This window comes from Alligator mississippiensis, chromosome 13 (assembly GCF_030867095.1).
Source record: "Alligator mississippiensis isolate rAllMis1 chromosome 13, rAllMis1, whole genome shotgun sequence".
NCBI classification, from domain to species: Eukaryota; Metazoa; Chordata; order Crocodylia; family Alligatoridae; genus Alligator; species Alligator mississippiensis.
The window spans coordinates 47,100,650-47,124,148 of NC_081836.1; the positions used below are offsets into that span (position 1 = coordinate 47,100,650).

General features: G+C 40.2%; 2 protein-coding genes across 4 annotated transcripts in view; both read left to right on the forward strand.

The window, feature by feature from the left end:
* Window positions 1-102: 102 nt before the first annotated feature.
* On the forward strand, window positions 103-20,059 carry PMS2 (PMS1 homolog 2, mismatch repair system component). Its single transcript, XM_006265286.3, has 15 exons — window positions 103-185; window positions 273-412; window positions 2,366-2,452; window positions 3,175-3,277; window positions 7,019-7,202; window positions 7,676-7,843; window positions 9,460-9,557; window positions 10,298-10,397; window positions 10,717-10,801; window positions 11,204-11,356; window positions 11,807-12,716; window positions 14,083-14,250; window positions 16,234-16,334; window positions 18,661-18,830; window positions 19,612-20,059. Exons 1-15 carry the CDS (start codon window positions 169-171, stop codon window positions 19,753-19,755), a joined length of 2,628 nt encoding a protein of 875 aa, XP_006265348.2. The 5' UTR covers window positions 103-168; the 3' UTR covers window positions 19,756-20,059.
* Window positions 20,060-21,393: 1,334 nt separating this feature from the next.
* Window positions 21,394-23,499, forward strand: part of LOC102560315 (radial spoke head 10 homolog B2) — a 40,927-nt gene continuing 38,821 nt past the window's right edge. For 2 of the 3 annotated variants that reach the window (XM_019494757.2, XM_019494756.2), the window contains exons 1-2: window positions 21,398-21,567; window positions 22,473-22,833. In XM_019494757.2, coding sequence (XP_019350302.2) covers window positions 22,577-22,833 — 257 coding nt within the window. In that variant the 5' untranslated portion in view covers window positions 21,398-21,567; window positions 22,473-22,576. Of the gene's footprint in view, window positions 21,568-22,472; window positions 22,834-23,499 lie in introns of all 3 variants that reach the window. The other variant, XM_019494758.2, reaches the window with a different exon arrangement.

The following is a 23,499-nucleotide window of genomic DNA, read 5'->3' on the forward strand; positions in this document are numbered from 1 at the left end:
GGGGAGACGGACGAATGCCAGTGGGGGCCTCCCAATAGGCCGGGGGGAACAGCCAATCCGCGTGCGGCAAAAGAGAGCTCGCGCGGGATTGGACAAGGCTATCTCCCTCTGGCCAATGAGCGGCTGAGTGCTGAGGCGAGTCTGGCGCCTCGGGGCTGTGGAGGGGCGATGGAGCCGGCGGCCTGGTAAGACCCCCTCCCCCCTCCCAGCCCCCTTCAGCGGGCGGCGGCTGAGCCCGGCCCGTGACGCGCTCCCTCCCCCTTGTCTTGCAGCCCGCCCCCCTCCGCGGCCATCCGGGCCCTGGACCGCCCGTCCGTGCACCGCATCTGCTCGGGGCAGGTCGTGCTGAGCGTCGGCACCGCCGTGAAGGAGCTGCTGGAGAACAGCCTGGACGCCGGCGCCACGCACGTCGGTGAGTTGAAGATACGTAAGCTGCCAGATGGTCTAGCAGGCAGGCTTGGCTGTTGAGGCAGGTGTGTTGGTCGTCGTTTGAGGGATGGGCAGAGGCTTAGGTTACTCACGTGTGGTTGGATACACACAGGCCCGTGTTACCACGTCTTTGTTTCTAGCCGTGGGTCCCAAACACGCTCGTGTACTTTCTGCCGAGGCGTAAAACTTAAGCACAGGCATAAAAAATTTGCAGGATCAGGCCTTGATTTGGCATCTGAGCGTTGTGATCCAGCTTGGTACGTGGATCCCGTGGTGCCAAGTGTACTGTAGAAAGTTGCCACCCCTGATGACAGCTTGGTGGCCAATCAGAAAAGTGTTTATTTTTGGGGGGGAGGGTGTTCATGTCACTGGCATCATCATCATAAGCAGTAACTCATGCTCCCATTAAGTATCTCTGCCGTTTGATCAAGGATCTGAATGAAGGTGGAGACTGAGATACTGATGTCGCCTGACTAAGGGTGTTTCCTCCACGCTTTAAACCAGTGGTTCTCAACCGAGGTGCCGCAAGGACGCTGTTGCCGTCCTGGCCAGGTGGATGGAAGTCCACCTGCAGACCCAGCTTGGGAAGTAGCTGTGGCAGCAGCACTGGCATCATCCTAGTTGAGAACTTACCTGGCAGGGGAAACACCATGTGTCTGGGTCCGTGAAGGCAGTTTTCCTTAAGCGTTCCCGGGGATAACTGTTCTTCTGGCGTGGTTTAGTACCCACCGAGGTGTTGGGGCTTAAAGCCCACTTTATGGAAACGGGAGGCTCCCCCCTAGCTTGGTCCTGCATCCGTATGGCTGAGGGCAGGCGACGTGGGGGCATCCGAACCCCAAGCCTCTGGGCTTGGGCCTGCACATAGGATGCCTGCCAGAAGTTTTTGGAAATAGCTGAAGCCCCTGGTGTGGGTGGAAGATGTTTGCCAGTGGTAGGGACACTTATGGTGTTGGACTAACTCACGGATTTGGACTTGATTTGGCTGATTTGACTTGGAACACAAAAAATTTCTTTAAAAAAAGTAAGTAGGGAACTGCTACTTGTAAGACAGGAGAATTCATTGATATATTGAGAGAGCACACGATGTTTGTGTATTTATGTAAAAAAAAATCAGTGTTTATTAAGCCAAGCCTTGTTCCCACTCAGAAGTAGTATGCCTTTTTAAGGAGTTCACAAATTCTTATTTTCTGTAAATCTAAGAGATGAAAATATGTTACATAAGCTAGGACAAATCCAGTCAATTTGAATGAATTTAATACAGTATTTTACTTTTGTTTCTCTCACACAAATCTTGGGATATCAGTGGGAGTCTTTAACAAAGAGAAAAAGTAGAATGGCACTTTATTTTATTTTGTTGTCTAGGCTTCATTCCCTTCTTAGTTAATGTGTTATAAGTGGGAAGTAATATCATTGCAACTAAATGAAATGGAGGGCAGTTGCTCTTGGTTTATTTAACATGGACAGGAGTAAACCATTGCAATGGTGCTGTCTTGGGCAAAGGAAAATGTTAGATGTCAGGTAAATTATTTATTCAATAAACCTGATAAGCTGAGGCCAGTACAACAGTGGTTTTCAGCTAAGGTGCACCAACTTTAAAAAGTGTTGTGAGCGAGAGCCTCTGAAAAGCTTGAAAACCACTCTGCTTTAAATATTTAATGAGCAAAGTGAGAAACCATATGCTGTTGTTTATGGTGGACCTGTACCAAGGAACAGGATTTTAGATTCCAGAGCTTTCAGGCTGGCAGCTGTTATAATAGAGAAACTAAACTTGCACCCAAAAAAAGAAAAGAAAAAAAAGTTTAAAAAGCTTTTTTAATCTGTGTTGAAAAACAAATGGCTGTTGAGGACATTTGAAATAGGTTAATGTTATGAACTCAAAATTCTGCATATGGATTCTGTCAATTAACCCCCCCCCCCCCTTTTTTTTTAATTTTAGATATAAAGCTTAAAGATTACGGAGCAGAGCTTATAGAAGTTTCAGACAATGGTTGTGGTGTAGAAGAAGAAAACTTTGAGGGCTTGAGTAAGTTGAATTTTTTTTTCTTTTAATTTGTTTTAGAGCCTCCTCTACCACTTCTAGCAAACTTTTAAAATGTAATCTTTTTAAAAAAGATACTTGACCCTTCCACAGAATAAATATACCTTCAGGAGTTGAGGTGAAGCTAGTTATAGGATGACTTGGTGTCATGTTAATGGTATGTACATGTATGAAGGAGACCTGCATCTAGATTGTGCACAGAACAAATACTGGTGATTGTTCATTTTCTGTGAACACTCAAGAAGTTAAATTTTACAAGTATGACAGCTTTTTAAAAGTGACCATATAAGCTTGAATATTTGCTTAAAATAAAATTAACATTGTATCTTTGACTATAAATATTACAAACTGTAGTTTTTACGTCATCCAGAGAGGGTCACAGAAATACCATGTAACACTAAACAAGCATGTTTAATCAGTGCAATTAAAATAGTGGATTTTTTCCAGTGAATTGTTTGCAAAGGATCTGTGGACCGGTATTTGTTCATTGAATCAACTTATGAATAATTTGGATAAATAGCTATAATTGAGAATTTCACACACATTTTGCAAATGAAGAAAACTGTTGAATTACTTCTTTATCTTGAATAGTTATACTGTAAAAGTTCTTTTGTTTCTTCAAATAATTACAAAAAATGCTTATGTAAATCAGTGTCACTTTAGAAAGATGTGGTAGAATTATATATATTATAAATATGTTTTTCCAGCTTTGAAGCATTATACTTCTAAGATACAAGATTTCTGTGATCTAATACGTGTTGAAACATTTGGATTTCGAGGTGAAGCTCTGAGTTCACTGTGTGCTTTAAGGTAATAATATTAACCTTTATTAGCAGAAGTTTACTGCTCTACAGCAATATTAATATTTTAATATTAATTAATATTAATTTTAATTAATTAAAATTGACAACTATGGCTTCAGTTATCAATGAAACAAGGCTTTGGAAATTTGTAACTTGTTTTTTCCTCAACTAACAAAAACAATTATTTGCTGTTCAGGAATATCTTATTTTTTAAGTGGGTAAGTGCTGTAGAATTAAGCCATTTATGTACTACAAAAAATGTAGTTTAACAGTTGTTAAATCCAGGCGCAGCAAGTAAGGCTAGATTAAAGTTTGCTATAACAAGATTATACATAAATTTACCTTGGCCTGGTAATCTTCTCTTTTCTGACATATTTATTAATACCCATGTATATGCAACCAAAGTCTGATGGGTCTTATGTTATGTGGCTGAGCAGCAAGCAGGGTTACCCGTCAGAAACATTTGTTTTTTTTTAACTAATCTTTGTCATGTATTAATTAATACTCCACTGAGTGTCTTTGCTGGGATGATTCAGGTAAGTAGTGTTTCTGCCTCTTATCCCAAATCAAATATTGGTGCTTTAAATGAGAAATCCAGTCTGTTTTGGAACAGCTATAGGGGCCAGGCACTTGAGAGAGGATACAACACATCCTGAAAAGGCAGCTGGAGAACCAGCAGAATACTTCAGAGCACAGGCACAGTGATGCCAACATTATTAGGATATTCTTTAATGTGAAATTACTCCTGGTCCAAACAAGAGTTAAAGATCCTCAGTAACATTCTGCCTCTATCAGTATGAAGAGATGTAGTGTTTGGTCAGAAATCTTTTTGCATTGATGCAACTACATTTATATTCATATAAACTTATGTGCAGACAAGTCTACAATCTGTAAAGCGGTTAATTTTTAAGGTCCTGTTTCAGCAAAACCATCCTGTTAAGTATGTGCATCTTTTTTATTATAGCCCAAATTAAGAAAAAAAGACAGTTCAGATTTGAAATGCAAAAGCCTCAAGATGTCTTTTGGTGCCTTTAATGTGCCGTATCTTTTATTGTAAAATCAGTGTTTTCTCATGTGACCTGTAATAACCTGTTAGATTCTTCAGCAGTTATTGAAAACTATAAACATTCTGTCTCTGGTGTTATAAAAAGTGGATGTTTGTCTCTGTAATAGTGTAATTTCTGTATAAGCTGCCACTAACTTATAAAAGGGATACAATTGAGAGGCCTTTACTAGAATAAGTTCATCTTGGCCAAGGCTTGTATATAAACCTTCGGTGTACAGTACTATATGACTGAAAAAAAATGATCCAAATATCAGTGACCTACTTCAACATTTTTCAGTCCTTCTTTTAGCTGTTAGCTCCATATAGTTTCATAGTTAGTAGGGTTGGAAGCGACCTGAGCAGATCATCAAGTCTGACCCCCTGCCACAGGCAGGAAAGAATGCTGGGGTCAGATGACCCTGGCAAGGTGTCTATCTAGCCTCCTCTTAAAGACCCCCAGGGTAGGATCTAGCACCACTTCCCCTGGAAGTTGGTTCCAGATCCTAGCCGCCCTGACTGTGAAGTAGTGCCTTCTGATAACCAGCCTGAATCTGCTGTCTGTCAGCTTATGGCTGTTGTTCCTTGTTACTCTAGGTAGTGCTCGGGGGAACAGGGACTCTCCCATTACCTGCTGGTCTCCCTTGGCCAGTTTATAGATGGTCACCAGATCCCCTCTCAGCCTCCTCTTGTGGAGGCTAAACAGGTTCAGATCCTGTAGCCTGTCCTCGTAGGACCTGCCCTGCTGACCCCTGATCATGTGAGTGGCCCTTCTCTGGACCCTCTCCATATTGTCCACATCCCTGCTGAAGTGCGGCACCCAGAACTGGACTCAGTACTCCAACTGGGGCCTGACCAAGGTCGCATAGAGGGGGAGGATCACCTCCTTGGACCTGATCGTGGTGCATCTGTGGATGCATGACAAGGCGCGGTTAGCCTTTCTGACTGCATCCCCACATCGATGGCACATGTTCATCTTGGAGTCAGTAATGACTCCAAGATCCTTTTCTGCCTCTGTGCTGGCGAGAGGGGAGTTCCCCAGCATTTATGTATGCTGCTGGTTCTTCCTCCCCAGGTGCAGTACCTTGCACTTGTCAGTGTTGAAACCCATCCTATTCTCATCCGCCCACCTCTGTAATCTGTCCAGATCTGATTGCAGCTTGTCCCTCCCCTCTAGCATGCCCACCTCCCCCCACATCTTAGTGTCATCTGCGAATTTGAACAAGGTGCTATTCACCCCCTCATCCAAGTCGTTGATGAAGATGTTGAACAGCACAGGCCCAAGGACCAAGCCCTGCGGAACTCCACTGCCCACATCCTTCCAGGTCGAAAAAGACCTGTCCACCACCGCTCTCTGGGTACGGCCCTCCAGCCAATTGGCAACCCATCTGACTGTGTAGGGATTGACACCACAGTCCCCTAATTTTTTAATGATAATGGGGTGAGAGACAGTTGGCTTTTCTAAAGTTCACAAAGACTACATCCACTGCGACACCTGCATCCAAGGATTTAGTGACCTGATCATAGAATGCCATCAGGTTGGTCTGACAGGACCTGCCTCTGATGAACCCATATTGGTTGCCCCTAAGCATACCCTTCCCTGCTGGTACCTCGCAGATATGCTCCTGGATAATTTTCTTGAAGAGCTTCCCCAGGACCGAGGTAAGGCTAACAGGCCTATAGTTTCCTGGGTCCTCCCTCCTCCCTTTTTTGAAAATGGGGACCACATTGGCCCTCTTCCAGTCCTCTGGCACCTTGCCAGAGCACCATGAGTGCTCGTAAAGCTGTGCCAGGGGACCTGCAATGACCTCTGTTAATTCTCTCAGCACTCTGGGATGGAGATCATCAGGACCTGCTGATTTGGACTCGTCCAGTCCCAGCAGGAGGTCCCTGACTAGGTCCACTCTGACCCTGGGCCTGGCTGCGCCTCCCCTGGGATGATGGGGGGGTGGGGGATGACCTGTTCCCTGCTCAGAAAAATGGAGGCAAAGAAGTTGTTAAATAAGTTAGCTTTGACGTCTGGTGCAACCAGACATGAACCAATCTTTTGGATATAAAGTGAACCAATCTTCTGGATAACTAACAAAACAGATTCTCTGATCTTGCAGAGCTGTATCTGACCAATTAATCAACAGTTCAGCTTTTAAGTAACTGACTGGTCTCGTATTCAGAAGTTTAAAGCTAAGCATACGCACAAGTCTTTACAGGGTTGAGGTCCATGTTTGCAAAGCATAGAGCTTCTTGATGTAAAGCACTTAAGGCAAGATATTTCTTCATCAGTTCACTATTTTCCAGCTTTGTTACTCCTTAGGAGAAATTTTAAACTCACATTCTAAACTAAGTGTTAGAAATGATCACAACATTCACCTATGTGCACCAGTGATATTCCTATAGTGTGCGTTCAAAGAAAGAGCATAAACCAACTAAAACAGAGCTCAACATTACAGCCTGTGCAAGATGTAATAGATATACGTAAAAGATAAAAATGCAAGGTTTGGCATTACAATTAGGAAGTTCTTTACGATATGTTTAAGTATTGCATGCATGTTCTTTGTAAAGATAAGTTTTATTAAAAGCTGTGTCAGCGGTGCTGGTGAAATATGAATAGAAACATCTGAGTTTTTGAGGGGGAGGGGATTGGTACTGTAGACTGGGTAAAGAAAAGATACTATTTAGTCAATAAACTATTTTTTTTCCCTTCTCAAGTGATGTTACCATTTTTACTTGTCACAAGTCTGCAAAAGTTGGATCTCGTCTGGTATTTGATCACAATGGGAAAATTACTCAGAAAACTCCTTACCCACGACAGCAAGGAACAACTGTTAACATACAGCAGTTGTTTTATACTCTGCCAGTGCGGCATAAAGAACTTCAAAGAAACATTAAGAAGGTATGGTCAGTTGGAAATCTGTTTTTAAAAGAATATGGTGCCCAGCAAATGTAAACCTTCTACTAAACAACAAATGCACTCAATTTAAATAATAAATTGTAATTCTTTCCCTTCCCTCTTGATTGAGTTTTGTGTCGGGAAAGATTTTATTTGTTCAGTCATTTTGTTCTAGAACCTGATCTCTTCAATACAAATAACGAAAGATGGTTTGAAGTTCTTTTCCTTTCAAGCTAACTTTGCTTCAGTAGTACTAACTTTTATTTTAAATAGTGATTTCATACTTGTAAGGATAAGGACAGTTTTGTATGGTTTGTAGAAGCAGCAGTTGTCTCACAGTAAAGCTATAGAATTCTTTATAAAGGTAGGGAAAAATTATGATATACCCCAAACCAGAATGTCCTGCTTAGTTTATTTTAAATTCGATGGTGTTTTTAAGTTTTAATATAATATGCCTAATTTTATTTTTTTAATAGGAGTATGCAAAAATGGTCCAGATACTGCAAGCATATTGCATCATTTCAACAGGAGTTCGAATTACCTGTACCAATCAAGTTGGTCAAGGGAAAAAACAAACTGTGGTATGCACCCCTGGGAGCTCAAGTCTGAAGGAAAACATAGGAGCAGTATTTGGGCAAAAACAGGTACTACTACCGGAAAGAAATAAAAATGCAGCTACAAGTAACTCATATTAAGATGCAATTAGATACAACGTGAATAAAGATCCTGTTTAAATCATTATGTATACATTTATTTTAGACATTAAACACAGAAACTCCATTCTCCTAGAACATCCTATAGGTTGACTAAGGAGAGGGAATTTCCACCTCCCCAGGTTCTGCTTCTGGTTTTACTTGCATAGCCAATCTGAGTGGGGAAGGGGTTAGAGAGGGGAATGATACAGAATGAAGGGATGTGTACAATCCTTAGTACTCAAGACTCATTATGTTAGTATTGTAACAGATGTCCAAGAAAGATGAAGAGCCATCATCTGTGCTTTTGGTGATTTGCAAAGACACCCAAATCCTTGAGTCACAAATCTGAACAATAAAAATATTAATGTTTTGCAGTGTGGAAAGCTCACTTAGGAGAGAGAGTTCTGTTTTGCAACCTCTCAACATGAAATTCAGTAGTTTATTCTTTAGAATTTTGATCTACCATCTTAAATGACATTCCAGTCAGCAGATGTAGAGGTTTATGTCCTAGTGATTAACAAAAAACTATTATAAATAATTATCTCCAGCTGGTGAAAATAAGTAGAAAATAAAAACAAGCAGTAAAAAAAATACTCTTGTCCTCAGCCCAAAGACATATTTAGGCAGTATTTTGACTCTGGTTCCTGGGGGTTGCTTCAGGGTTATGGTATGCATCTGTCCCAACCCCTGTGTGGCCATTTGTGATATCCATGTAGTGGTTCTTTGTTCCTTTTTGGGAGTGAGCGCCCAGAGTAGATGTTTAATTAGGGTGTCCTGGAGGGCAATGAAGAACATGAATCCAAAATCACTTGGTGATTGAACTTGAACATATGGCCCTCAGGACACAAAGTGAGTTTGATACCCCTGAACTAAAATGTTAGGTTTAATATCCTACTTTGTAGTGCTTTTAATGCCAAAGTTCTTGATGCATCATTAAAAACTAGAACAAGTAAGAGTGACCCCACTGACTATGTTAACATTTGTTATTGAAGGGTATTTTATCAGTGTTACATGTAAGATAACCAAATATTTCCAATATGATTCTTTCATTCAAGGGAAGCTTTATTTGATACTGTTCATTGAGTACAGGAAACTTGATTAAGTCATTTATAGCTGGGAAGCCTGGGTAAATGTTTTTCTGTCTTAAATTGGCTTAGAAAAGCCCATGTGAGTTTGATAGGGAGAGATGGAAAATTAAGGGCTGGAACTGTGTGATCACACACCAAGTAAAAAGAGTTAATTTAGACTTTGTGCTTTTGTATGCACTCTTCAGCAGTGCACAACCTAGCAGGGGTTTGAGGGTAGTTCCTTCTTTTCATTTGGCTAACAGCATTTAAAAAATTAAAATTACCACCTGTGCTAAGTCGATTATGATTTTTGACAGTTTATAAAAGAAAACAAAAAAGAAGATTGCATCTTTAATTCTATAAGCTCTTCACAGTGTCTGAGCTAAATGTGAATAAGAGGAAGAAAAGATTAAAAATCCCACTGAGCCTGATTCATTACAACTGTATTTTAATCTTCTGGTACTAAAAGGAGTAACTGGTAATTTAACTTTCTTTCAGTTGCAAAGCCTTATTTCCTTTGCTCAACTACTTCCTAGTGAAGCTGTTTGTGAAGAATATGGCCTCAGCTCTGTTGACATGCCACATAGTCTGTATACGTAAGTAGGAAACTATGTTGCTCTGGCCAGAGAAGCATTTTAAGATTATCAGTAATTTTAAAGAAAGTTCAAAGTATAATATGTATTATGGTTACTAAAATATTTAAGGACAGCACAATGGACAACTGTTATACATTTGGGGAAAGTAACTCAGACATAAGAGGTAGCTAGCTAATAGATGCACGTGGAGTAGCAGTAGTAAGGCTTATATTTCCTGCATCCTGGGCAGTTTTGTTTTATTTCAGTTTTCTGTTGAATTAATCCTATATTGAAATTTTGAAATGGTTGTAAATTTATGACCAAATTGTGCCTTCCCTACTAATGTCATTGTGGGGGAGGGGTGGGGAGAGGCATAGGTATAAGTGAGAGCAGAATGTCTCTAACTTGTGTAATCAAATTCTTAAGCACGTTTTAATGAAATAATTTATAGTGGCTTCTGGAGCAAAGATTTTTTTATTAAAACATCAGTGTTTGGGCTTATCCTGCTCTCAAAATCAGTGTCACAGTTGGCCCTTGTGGCAGGGAGATGATGAATGCAGCTTCATTTGAAGCCAGATAGTGTTCCTTTTCTGACTGGTAGAAGAGTAGAAGTTGGTCACTTGATACATGCCAACCTGGGCTTGAGGAGCTAAACTACACACAGGTGTTTACTGATTCTTCAGACTAGTTTTGGCTTTCCTGTACTTTAGAAGTGTTCTTTCATTATCACAATGTACCCTGATCATATTAATATTAAATAGCATTACAGGCTTCATTTCCCATTGTGATCATGGCGTTGGAAGGAGTACAACAGAGAGACAGTTCTTTTTCATCAATCAGAGACCGTGTGATCCAACAAAGGTACAGTTCCAAACCATAACATTACTGATAATTGTTTATTTTAAATTCTCCTTTCCAGTCTAGACCTTGTCAGTATTATTATTCTTGAGTCCTTCACTTCTGTATCCTTAGCATCAAGATGGGTCAAGAGAGTCTGAGAAAATGGCCAGATAGGCTTAATAATGCAAATGCTTGCTCACATTTGTTTTGATATCTTCAGAGGATATGTTGTGTGTGTTAAGGTCTAATCTTGTGAATAAGGATTTGGGTTAGATAATCCTTATCAACAGAATTAGAGTGAATAATGATACCTCTTACTTTTTCTTCACTTTCTATGCAGGTTTCCAAGCTTGTTAATGAAGTTTACCACATGTACAATAAACACCAATATCCATTTATTGTTCTAAATATTTGTGTAGATTCTGGTGAGTTCTTCTGATCAATTTCTGTTAACTGTTGCAGAAGACTAGAATAAATTTAATGCAAAACAAACACAGTTTCATAGTATTTGAATTACTGGGGCATAAGTAGCTATTAGACTAACTGAAATACTGCTTTTGATCGAGTTGAGAAGATGTTTCTAATCTGTAATTGGCCTTGTTTGCAGGAGTCCAGATAAATTATGTTCCTGGACAGAGCTAGCAATAGTGAAATATGTGTTGTAAATAAAGAACATACTTATGCAGGCAGTTTACACTGTCTTATTTGCAGACAAATAAATGCAACGGAATAAAGAAAAGGAAAAATAAAGGAACTTCAATCCAAGGATGGAAGGAACAAAAATATTGGCTAAATTAAGCTTTAAAATTGCTTTCCTTTCTTTTTAGAATGTGTTGACATCAATGTAACACCTGATAAGAGGCAGATTTTACTACAGGAGGAGAAAGTTTTGTTAGCAATTTTAAAGACTTCTCTGATGGATATGTTTGGTAGTGATGTTAATAAACTTAACATCAATCAAAAGCTGCTGGATATTGCAGGTAGGTCTAATCTTAACAGCAGGAATCACTGTGATATGTCAGATAGTAGAGAATTCAAAGGTTAGATAAAATGTATTTTGAAATATAACTTCCTAAGAGGAAATATGCCAGTTGCTGACATTGAAATTGATGAGACCATTATAGACTCCTACAATACCATTTGTAGTGAGACATCAGGGTCTGGTGTCAGAATTGAAACTTCCTATTGATAATGTAGCTGCCATGTTATCTCTTTAAATTGTTAATTTTTTAATGGGAACTTTAAAATAATTTGATATTTTGATGCAAAAGTACCTCATCTTCAGTCTATTGCTGATCCATAGCTTGCTGTATCTGCTTGTTTCTGTTTCTTCCCAGTCTTCCTCACTATTCATTTCCGTAGCGATTTTATTTGTTTTTTAACTATGATTAACAGAAAATCTAAAATTAGCCTTGTTCATACTTGATTAGGTAACTTGAAAAAAATACTTCCAGAAGAAACAGAAAAGCCTAAGACAGAAACATTGCTTGGTTCTGCATCTCAAAGTCCAAGCAGGGAATTAAAAAGAGGGATGACTATTACCAAATTAAGGGAGTCGTTCTCACTCCATCAAATGACAGAGAGCAGCTTTGGGAGCCCTAAAAATGTGAAACAACAACACAGCTCCCCTAGGCACAGACATCTCTTGTCAAATCTTTCCACTTCAAGTCCTGTAAACAGTCAAAAATCTGACCCCAACAAGGAGACTGATTGCTGGAGTGCAGTGGACTCAAACACACATACAGTTATTGGCACAAATTTGAAGAAATTGGAAAATGACACTGATTCTGGATGTGGTAGTACTTCTCTAGAATCAAATGTTAGTTTTAGCACTCCAGAAATGGGTAGCTGCCTCAGCAGTGAAAGTACAGATGCCTCTCCTGAAGAAGAATTCCATATATCAGATGAAAATCTCCAAAGTGGGTGTCTTGAAACTGTAACCTGTGCTGAGGAATCATTGGAATGTGATGTCCAGCTTTCCAGAAATGTACATAAATTGAACCAAGTGGGCGATCAGAAAGAACGGAGAGGGTTCCTTCCGAATTCTTTCCCAAATATGAAGCGTTTTAAAAGTAAAAAAGAGGACCTAAAGGGAACCACCTGTCCAGAACTAAAGAATGCTCAGAACTCTGCACCAGGACTACATGCTGATGTACTGATAGAAGTTCAAAAGAAAACTGTGACACTTGAGTTCTCAATGAACACTTTAGCAGAAAGAGTAAGAAAACTTACTCAGCTACAACAGAAAAATATAGAAATGCTGAATTATAGAAGATTTAAGGCAAAAATTAGTCCTGGAGAAAATAAGGCAGCAGAGGATGAATTAAGAAAAGAAATACGGTATTTACATCTTCCTAACTTTTATTGTTAAGCAGATAATAGATAAAGTTAGTGAAAATGACAGGTTAACTGTATTTGCTGAAAAAGCCTTTATCTGTTGATTAATTTTGGAAATACAGGTTTGTAGAAGAAAAACTTTTTTTAGTGTCTCCAGGGCCTGGAATAGACTCCCCCAGAGGTGGAGCATGCACCTGCTCTAGACATTTGCAAGAAACAGTTGGATGCCTATCTTGCTGGGATCATTTGACCCCAGCTGACTTCCTGCCCCTTGGGCAGGGGGCTGGACCCAATGATTTTGCAGGGTCCCTTCACAGATTTCATAGACATTAGGGCTGGAAGGGACCTCGGAAGATCGAGTCCAGCTCCTGCCCAAAGGGCAGGAAGTCAGCTGGGGTCGTAGGATCCCAGCAAGATAAGCATTCAGTTTGCTCTTGAAGGTGTTCAATGTAGGCGCTTGAACCACCTCCGGTGGTAGGCTGTTCCAGACCTTGGGGGCTCGGACAGTAAAGAAATTCTTCCTTATGTCCAGCCTGAAACGGTCTTGTCGTAGTTTATGACCATTCGACCTAGTCGTCATCCCTTGGGGTGCTCTGGTGAACAAACGTTCCCCCAGATACTGGTGGTCACCCCTGATAAACTTATAGGTGGCCATCAGATCACCCCTGAGCCTGTGCTTTTCCAGGCTAAAGAGCCCCAGGGCTCTCAGCCTGTCATCGTAGGGTCTGCTTCCCTGACCTCTGATCATGCCTTCCAGCCCTAATGTCCCTTCCAGCCCTAATGTCTATTAAATCCATGAAGCATCCATTACCATATAAGCATTTTTCGGTAATTTGTTTAATCTGGTAACTGCAGTTACTTCAGATGTAGATGCATGTTGAATATGGAAATATGTGCAGTAAATACCAAGTGCCACGTGCATCACAAAACATCTCTTTTAGTTCTTGGCTGGAGTATGTAGATTGGTATATCCAAAGAAATGCCAAACTTCATGAAAAGCAACAAAATAATTATCTGGGATGGTTTGCTATGTGAAACCTGTAATTCATATTTTTCTCCTCTAGTGTACTGTGAAGTTTTTGAGGGTAGAGCAGCTTTGCAGATGGGCCAGACTCACATTGGAAGGTGGAAAATGTGTTTGTAAAAATTATTTTCCAGCTTTCAAAATTCTGCCTTATCATTTGCTCACAAGTTTTGTTCCCACGTTTTTCCTCCTTGCTTTCTACAAAGAGCAAAAGTATTTATTTTTAAATACAGTTCCCAAGAGTATGTTGAGCATTTTGTAGAAAAATAAAACTGAATAAAGTCCTCGCATGTTTACACGTGACAGATCAACATTAGATAATCTGTTCTGTTTTTCTAAATACAGTAAAGAGATGTTTGCAAAAATGGAAATTATTGGTCAGTTCAATTTAGGGTTTATAATTGCCAAGCTGAAGTCTGACCTCTTCATAATTGACCAACATGCTACAGATGAGAAATACAATTTTGAGATGTTACAACAGCACACCATTCTTCAAGGTCAGAAGTTGATCGCGTAAGTGTTTATCCTGTATTACTAGTTCTGGTCATCTTGAACTTCTGCCTATTGTAAAATTCTGTTGGGGAGAACCTTCAGTTTAGGATGGTACCTACCTCTATAATTGCATTTGTCTCGCATCCTTTTGCTTTATTTGGTGCTCCATGGTAATTGATATATTCTTTCTACTTTCAGTGAGTCTTTTCTGGTAGATATACATCAGATTTATTGAGTAAATAAAGCTTAGCTTCAGACCTATAAGGAGACTTTTTTTTTTCTTTTAAGATACAGTTGGGGATCACTGGAAGTGTTCAGAATTCCAGCCTCCAAATCCCCCAATAATTCTGAGCTTTATTTTTTTTATGTTAACCAAACTGCAGCCTATGATATTTAAAGCCCCTTCACTTATGTAATTAAGAACTCCCAAATACACCACCCAACTTTTACACGCAATATTTTGAATAAATGCCCTTAAATAAGTTTTGTTTTTTTGGGGGGGGTTTTTTTTTTTTGGTATAACATTCAGATGAAGTTTAGGGCAAGTTTTAAGCCAGTCTGTAAAGAGAGGCAAATCCAGAAAAGGAGTACTAAGTATGGAGCAGCATATCGTTCAGCCAGTCAGAAACTTTTATGTATCTCATTACTTTGAAAAATGAACATGCCATGAGGGTCAGTAAACATAGATAAGAATATTTGCTTGACTTATTTAATAAAAATGCTTCTTTTCTCTACTTTCCAGGATTTGTGCAGATTTTTTAGGCTGTGGTTAACATCTTGTGGATGAGCATTTATATATAAAAAGTATATCTGGAACAAGAGAAGTGTATATGAAGGAAGGTGCTTTAGATCTGTTTTAATCAAAGCTTTTAAGTACACGCTTAAAACACAGCACATGCTTAAGTATTCTGGTGAATTGGTTTATAGGACCTGATTTACACAGCCTTTTGAGTCTATCTGCTGAGGTCAGTAAGCTTTAGATCAGAGCAGGCCCTTAAAGAGGAAACAAAGAGACCAGTGTTAACAGTACTGGTCCTCTAATGGTATGGGTACATACATAAAAGGCGAACTTTTCAAAAGGCTAGCAGCTGTTATAGTCATATGTGTTGCATGTGGTAAAGTTGGGAATGATGCATAGGTAGCAGAACTGCTCTAGCTCTGACACTGGATGAATCAGCATAAACTTGGAGAGATTCTGCCAAATTTGTATCATTCCCAGCTTGTCCACACCTAGCAATTAGAATGAAACAGCAACAGTTGCTAACCTTCTGAAATGTTTCCCTTTTGAAACTGCTTCAAATGAACATGCGTCCAGCCCCTAACAGTTTAAATGCTGGATGCTTATCTTGCTGGGAGCTGGATGCTTATCTTGCTGGGATCCTATGACCCCAGCTGACTTCCTGCCCTTTGGGCAGGGGGCTGAACTCAATGATCTTCCAAGGTCCCTTCCATCCCTAATGTCTATGAAATCTATAAATTCTCCTGAACTGAAAGCAGGCTTTGTAGAAGCTTTCACTACTTGGCAGCTATGGAGCTAAATTTCTGCTGTTAATTTTATTGAGGTGCAATAGAGTTCTGAGATTTTATTAGGTTAGTTTGAATGTTTTACAGAGGTACTTACCTAGCACTTCACATGTTCAAAACACTTAAAAAAATGTTAATATCCATTGAATGCTAACCCTCAGTTATGCTGAACATAAATCAGTGTGAGACCTAGAGAAATCGGGGAACTAGGTCAAGGCCATGCAGCCAGTGAGTGTTGCAAGCAGATTTTACTCTTCTATGCAGTACAAACTGGTATAGTGGAGAGATACTCAAACTAGCTTTTAAATGAGGTAAGTTGGGTACTAGAAACCATTTAGCTCCAGCAGCAAGGGACTTTGAGCTCTGGTATCTCTTTGGTACACAGTAGTCTGCACCATAGGTGGCTCTTTAAATTGAGTTACCACATCAAACAACTTTATTTAGCCTGAAACTGTCTTTTTTTTTTTTTCTTTCTTTTAGGCCTCAAAATCTTAATTTAACTGCTGTAAATGAAACTATATTGATAGAAAACTTGGAGATATTCAGAAAAAATGGATTTGATTTTGTTATTGATGAAAATGGTAAGTTTGAAACAGAATTGCTAGAACTAGAAAAGTTTATGGTTTCCCTCCTCTTCTCCCTGCAAGTGGAGGATTCTGTTTATAACATTTATCAGGAGTTCTGTAGAAAAAAAAAAGAACATAAGAATTGCCATGCTGTGTCAAAACAGGTCTGTCCAATTCAGTGCCTTATCCCCTGACAGTGGCAAATAGCAGGGGGGTTAGTGAAATACTGCCATGCCATAATCAGAATAAATTCCTTTATGGTCTTTTAAAATATTTAATGTAAAATGGTGGATTATTTATTCGTTATCTAAGAAATTGTCTTGATTTAAGGATTTTCTATTAACTCTTATAGTCATCTTTTGGTGTTGATTCAATATGCTCAGCTGCCACTTCTAGAGAGAGATGGAGTTAATCTTCTGGAATTAGAAGGTTTTCAGATATGCAAGTGAATCTAAGAAGCATGGAAAGGAACTAGCATTTGGGATTTTTGGTTTCTGTTTGGCTTTAGCACTGTCCTGCTATATGGTCACTTAAACTCTAAGGCTAAGTACAGACAGTCAAGAATCCCAAAGCTGAATCGATTCAGTGATTCTGGCATTCGCTTTTGATTCTAGAAATGCAGCTGAATGCCTGCAGTAGCTCATACCAGAGGCAGGGGGTGCTAGAGCACACCTCCCTGCTTGGCTGGAGCAGACAGCTTGTGTCAAGGCTAGGCCAACCACCCTGCGAGGGGAGCTTGCAGGTGAAGTGCAAAGCATCCTGGGATGCTGAGGAACTGCGAGTTGACTTGAATCTGAAGCGTATATGGGACAGAAGTCCAATAAACTGATTTAACCTAAATCAGTTAAGTCTGATACTACATCCATCCAGGTTTATCTTAAACCGGCTTCAGCCATTTGAAAGCAGTTTATGTGCGCTGAACTTCTGTTGTGTTACGGGTGTGAATTGGTTTCCGGTCACTTATACCAGTTTATATATAATTTCTGTCCCTAGTCTAAGTGCCTTACTTCATCTGTAGGAATAGGGTTGATACTGGTTTAAGTCACTGGTGACTGTGTGTGCATGGAGCTGGTGCTGGAGTTATGGAGCCTGGCGCAGCTGTTTGCAGCCTGCTTGCTGCAGCTGTCCAGAGCCCAGGCTGGCTACAAACAGCTGCACCAGGCTCCAGAGCCCAGTCACCAGCTCTGTGCTGAGAGCAGGGGAGAGACCGGGGTTGTTCTGCCTCAGGCCCCTCCCCTACTGCCCGCTCCGAGGCGCGTGTGTACGTGCCGGTACAGAGCTGATGCCTGGGCTGTGGAGCCCGGCACAGCTGTTTGCAGCCTCCTGGCAGGCAGCTGGGCTGCTGCAAACCCTGCTGGGAGCAGCCTAGGCTCCATCACTGGCAGCAGCTACCAAGAGCTGGGGCTGGTTGTGGAAAGCCGAGCAAAATGGCCTTGCGTGCCATGCTCGGCACGCACGCCAAGGGTTGCTGACCCCTGGTCTAGACTGTCAACTATGTAAAGTTGCCCAGTTTTTCAGAAGTTAGATTTACCAGATTTTTTTTCTTTTGTTTGGTTAACAAAAGAATTTCAGAAACAAGTACAGGCAGTCCTCGACTTGCAATGTTTCGAGTTACAACATTTTGCACTTACACCATTTCTAAATTGACATTCGTTTCAACTTTTGTGACGTCAGTTTCTACTTTACAACACTTGATCTGATGCAATGCCATGCCAGCAAACAAGTTTGCTGCGTCACTCATCTCCCTGGAGAACATCTGTCCAAACTTCCTTGGACACTTTCTTTAAGGAAGTAAACAAGACTCCAGCAAAACCTGCAGCCGAGACTCCTGAGAACAGTCCAGCCAAGAACCCTCCAAAAAGTCCTACCAAGAGCCTTTCAAAAAGACCAGCAAAGTCACCTCAATGAAGTCCTTCCAAATCAATATGTTTGCTATTTACAATATAAATACATTAATGTAGCTATATTAGTCATCTATAATTGTTCGAGTACAAAATTCTGGGGTATTTTTGGTGAAAATAGGGTATTGGGCCTTGGTTCAGGAACCAATCCCCCATTATAACATTGTTTCTTATGAGAAAATTAGTATCAAATTACGTTTTGATTTAAGACACGGTTTTTAGGAACCAATTGTGTCGCAAGTCCGAGGACTGCCTGTATACTTGTGCTAGATAAAATCTTAACCATTTTATAACAACCCTCAAAAGACCTGGATAATTATTTCAGCATGTGTGTAGAGGTCACTCTCAACCAATCTTTACAAATAGTATGTTTCAGATTTTACTTATTTTTATTTGCATTTATATGCTGTTTCTTTAGCACTTTTAAAAAAATCTTTCAGCTCCTGTAACTCAAAGGGTTAAGCTGATTTCTTTGCCAACAAGCAAAAACTGGACTTTTGGTCCTCAGGACATAGAAGAGCTGATCTTCATGCTAAGTGATTGTCCTGGAGTCATGTGTAGGCCATCCAGAGTCAGACAGATGTTTGCTTCTCGAGCTTGTAGAAAATCTGTGAGTACTGTAGTAGATTATATTTACTCGTACGTGCTGGATATTCAGTTTCATGTGTAGTCTGATTTGTCTGTTATATGTACTGCAGTATAAGTAAATTTATTAATGAATATTGACACCATATATTTGATTCTGTTCCTTGTCCTTTGCTTGATTGTAAAAACAAGACAAATTTCTCTGGTCTCTAATTGCATCACTGTGGGTGCATCTACACATGCCATTAAGGCGACATGATGAACTCTGGCACCAGAGTCAGCTGCTTCCAGGTGCAGCGTCTGCATGTGTGCCTGGGACTGCAGCAGTTTGAGCCTGGGCAGAGCTGCCCTGGGCTGGCAAGGGATTTGGGGGGTCAGCCCCTTGTTCTGGGTGGTGGCATCAGAAGGAGGAGGGTCTGACTGGGGCACAATGGTGCTAAAGTGCAGGGCTAGGCAGCAGGCAGCCCCCCCACACTTTAGCATCCTCATGCCCCAGCCAGCTTCTGTCACCATTTACACATGCATTTCAGTGTACGTAATTGCTAATTATTTTACACTTAATTAACTGTGGAGCTACCCGTGCAGAAGCACATGTGTAGATGCACCCTGTAAAATTAATACAGTTAAAAGTAGAATCAGACCCTTGCATCTTAATTTAAATTAGATTTTGATGGCCCTGTAAGTTTCCTTATTTTAATGTCTTTCACGGTATAATTTATTCTGTTGTAACTGGAGAAATGATCTCTTAATGGAATAGTTGCCTTAATCGGGGAGAGACTGTTAAACTTCTCTGCTTTTGTTCACAGGTGATGATTGGGACTGCACTTAATGTAAATGAGATGAAGAAACTGATCACCCACATGGGTGAGATTGAGCATCCTTGGAACTGTCCTCATGGAAGACCTACCATGAGGCACATAGTCAGTTTAGACTTGATTTCTCCAGAATAAAACCATGGCATTTGTTTTATTGGCAATTTTCACTTTTATTCATTGGTGATAATATTGATCCATGTCTTTTTGACTTGTAGATTTTATCATGACATTTTTTATTTTAGCTACTGTTTTGCATATTTAAATACTACTTTTATGATGCAAACATATCCTGTAAGCTTTCTTTATTACCTTTATCAAGTATAAAGACACATGAGGTTTACTTGTAAATAGCATTCCTTCTGTCAAGGCTGGCTTCATAGGGTTTTTTTTTCCTGCCTCAGCTGTAATTGTATTTTAAAAATAAATTTTTATAACAAAATCTGAGTTGTTAATCAGTCTGTCTTAAAGGGAACATATTTTGGTGTGACTTAAAATAACGTAAAATATATCTAGCCAAGATTGTAGTAAAACTATGCTGACAGTTAATTTTCTTAGTATATGGTACCCATGTCTACTTGTTTCAAAGAAATCAGAATTGCTGTATAGGCAAAAGAATTAAACGTCTTTTTTTCTCTTGCAACTTTAATTATGGTTTGCATTAATGTTTAGTAGTGAGAAACATTAAATACTGGTGCCAAGGAATCAAGGGAAGGAACTGACTCTTAAAAATTAACCTTTTCCTCTCAAGCACCACTTTACTGAAACCTATCCTGTAACAGTCTTTAAAGAACAGGGATTCCTTTTTGAGAATTAATCTTGCCAACCTTTTCCATTATAGGATCCAAGTAATTGTTATGCTGGATACTTAGGAGCCAGGAGTCCAGATTTTCTGCTTAGTGAAGTTAATGGTAAAACTCTGACTTCATTGGTTACAAGGTCTGACCTAAAAGTCTTTGGTTTGGTTTGCATTTCTGTGGCCATGCCTCTCTTAGAGGAGTGAGTTTGGGCCTTTGTACTAGTCCTTTCAGGGATAGGGTGCAGGACTGGACAACTGAAGATGTGGGTTTTCTTGGTTTTACCATTGAATTGTGTGAAGTTGATCAGAAGCTGTGTTCACCTCCGGACTACTCCTAAGGATCTGTATTATACTGTGAATAAATGCTCTCACTGTATAATGAACAATGCTGTTCAACTACTATTCTCCATCCAGTGTTTTCAGTAAACAAAATGAACTAGCCAAATATTTTCCAAAAAGCAGGTGGGCAGCCAGTGTAGTAGCATAGTGCTTCTGGCTGTGTGTACTGCAAAATAATATTGTAAACACTATCATATCATTTTAAAGGAATTGCAAATGAAAAGTGGAGACACCAGAAGAAAAAGCTTTTCCCTTGAGTGTGCCTGGCACCTGCTGTGCTGCCTGCCTTGAGGAAAAAAAACGCATCTTCCATCCTGAAACCATTTTGTTTAATGTCATTAGTTACATTTTTGCATTTCTACAGGATGATACCTGGGGGATTGGAGACTATACCATACCGGCCTGTGGAGGGGAACAGTTTGGACTGTACCACAGTGGAATGCTGGGGTGCACAGCAGCCATGTGATGACAGCGGATGGGGGCTGCTGTAGTGTCCTAGCGCAAGACAACAAAGGACAATGGACTGTTGCACATCTGCCTACGGGGTGTAGCACTTGGAAGGGAACAGCTGTCCTTGTGAGGGGAGGAAATGGGTGTTGGTTTCTTTAAGAGAACTGCAAGTATTTGATTGGTTGGAAGACAGTTACTATAGTTACCGTCAGACCTAGGACGCTGCTGCTGCATACAGTAGTGAATGGGGGAACGGGCCTTTGCTAATCTGGGGCTGCTTCCTACACAGCCTGTTTTTGCCATCCCCTGCTTTCCTGGCGGGGCTTAGAGCCAGTGAAGATGAATCCCCAAGTTCTAGCTGTGTAAGTGGGCAATACGTGCAAAACTGATTTTGTGCATGGGATAAGTGCTGGGTGTCAGCTGTAGGCAACCCACTCTCCCTTCACTACACTAGAAAGATAGCACAGGGTCTTATAGCTTCTGGGTTAACTGCTTCATGGCTGCTAAACAAGCCTTCCTAATGGTTAAATATTACCCTGCAGAAACTCCTAAGGGCAATTTTTATTAAACATCAATCCTAGAATATATATTCTTTTTCTCCTGCGCTTGTTTAACTAGAGCGTGTTGGGGGATGTAAAAAGATTATGCAAATAAAACCTGAGGTGGGTGCATGGAGTGCAGCTGGCTATGTGTAAACTGCTTTCTCTTAGCCAAAAAGTTTTCTAGCTTTGTTTTTAGGTTTGGGAAGTTAGTCTCATAGGAATCTTCATATCTTAATAGCTATAAGGTAATAATAGCTTTGGCTTTTTGCTTCAGTATGTTATTTGCTGTAACCAAATAGCGATGAGGATTTAATGAATGTGTTTTTGCCGCCTCTAAGTCATTCTTACCTAATGCAGCATGTAGTATTAGTGCCCACAGAATCAGGTATACAAAATAAGGAAGCTTTAACCGTGAAAGCAATGGAAGCCATGACTGTAGGCACCTGAACTGTTCTATCACTTTCATGCTGAAGTCACCAAGATGTGATGGCCCAATATGACCCTTATTTTCATAAATACTCATAGTGCAAGTTATAGATACCAAGTAAAGTATATTAATGCAGCATTTCTTCCACCCTCATTTTTAGCAGAAGCACATGAAACTTTTGAGTATGTTAGTAACTGCAAAAATCCCTTCTGCTTTCCAAAATATTAATCTTTTGGAAAGCAAGAGGAAGGAAACCAGACTTGATCATGCTACTTGCTTTTCTCATTTTATTTTCCAGTTAAATAAGTTCAGGTTTTGAAGATTAAACTTCTTTCATAAGAAGACCACAGGATCTCACATTTTTATTCAGGAAAAAGTGTAGCTTTGGAACAACTCAGAACTATGGCTAAGGATAAGAAGAAAGATAGCAAAAAGGCTGAAAAATCTGTGCCTCTCCCTCCTCCTCCTCCTGTTGTTCCTTCACATGAGGGTAGTTTGTCTAAGTTCCCAGGTTTACAGACCTCATTAAATCAAGTGGAAGAAGTACAGCCAAACACATTGGTATCCCAGGAAGAATCAAAAGAGGTGGAAGAACCTGTGGTTCAAGAGGCTGTTCAGTACTATGAAGAGCCTGTTCTAACTCAACTCATCGTAAAAAGGTATGTTAGAAGTATCTCTGCTTAGTTAGAAACATGTCCCTTACACAGAATTATTATTTAAATAGCCCTGATGTATCTGCTACGACACAGATGTGGACAACGCTCCTATGCTAAGGAACTTTCTGCCTAAAAGGCACCAGGCAGGAATGCATGGTGCAACAGCAAATACTGATAACTTTTATGTTTGTGAGTGCATGTGCATATGGACCCTCAGAGCTCTCCACTCCAATTAAGCTCCACTGCACAGTGGTACAGCAGCAGACTGACCATGCAGGGGAGGGTATTTGCATTGACTACTGAATAGGCAATAATGGGGCCAGAGGCTTTGTTATAACACTATTAGATTTGTGAACAGGAGTGCACGTGGAGAATGGGAGCCTTTACTATAGCCTTTGGTCCTGGCCCTAGAATGTTGCTTCATACTCTTAGTCATTCATTTAGGATGCTTGCACATTAAAACAAAAGCAAAAACAATGTGTTTGCTTTCCCTAGAACTCAGCCCATTCCTGTGTCAAGCCTGACATGTGCTCAGAAGAGGTAGCACATTACTTCGACCTGGTTTGCCTGACAACTGTAAAGATTGGGTGCTTTAGTGGGGCCTTTTTGGTGGTTTTATCTAATAACTCATTGAATCAGCTTTAGCTAAAAGTGCCAAAAAGCCCATTT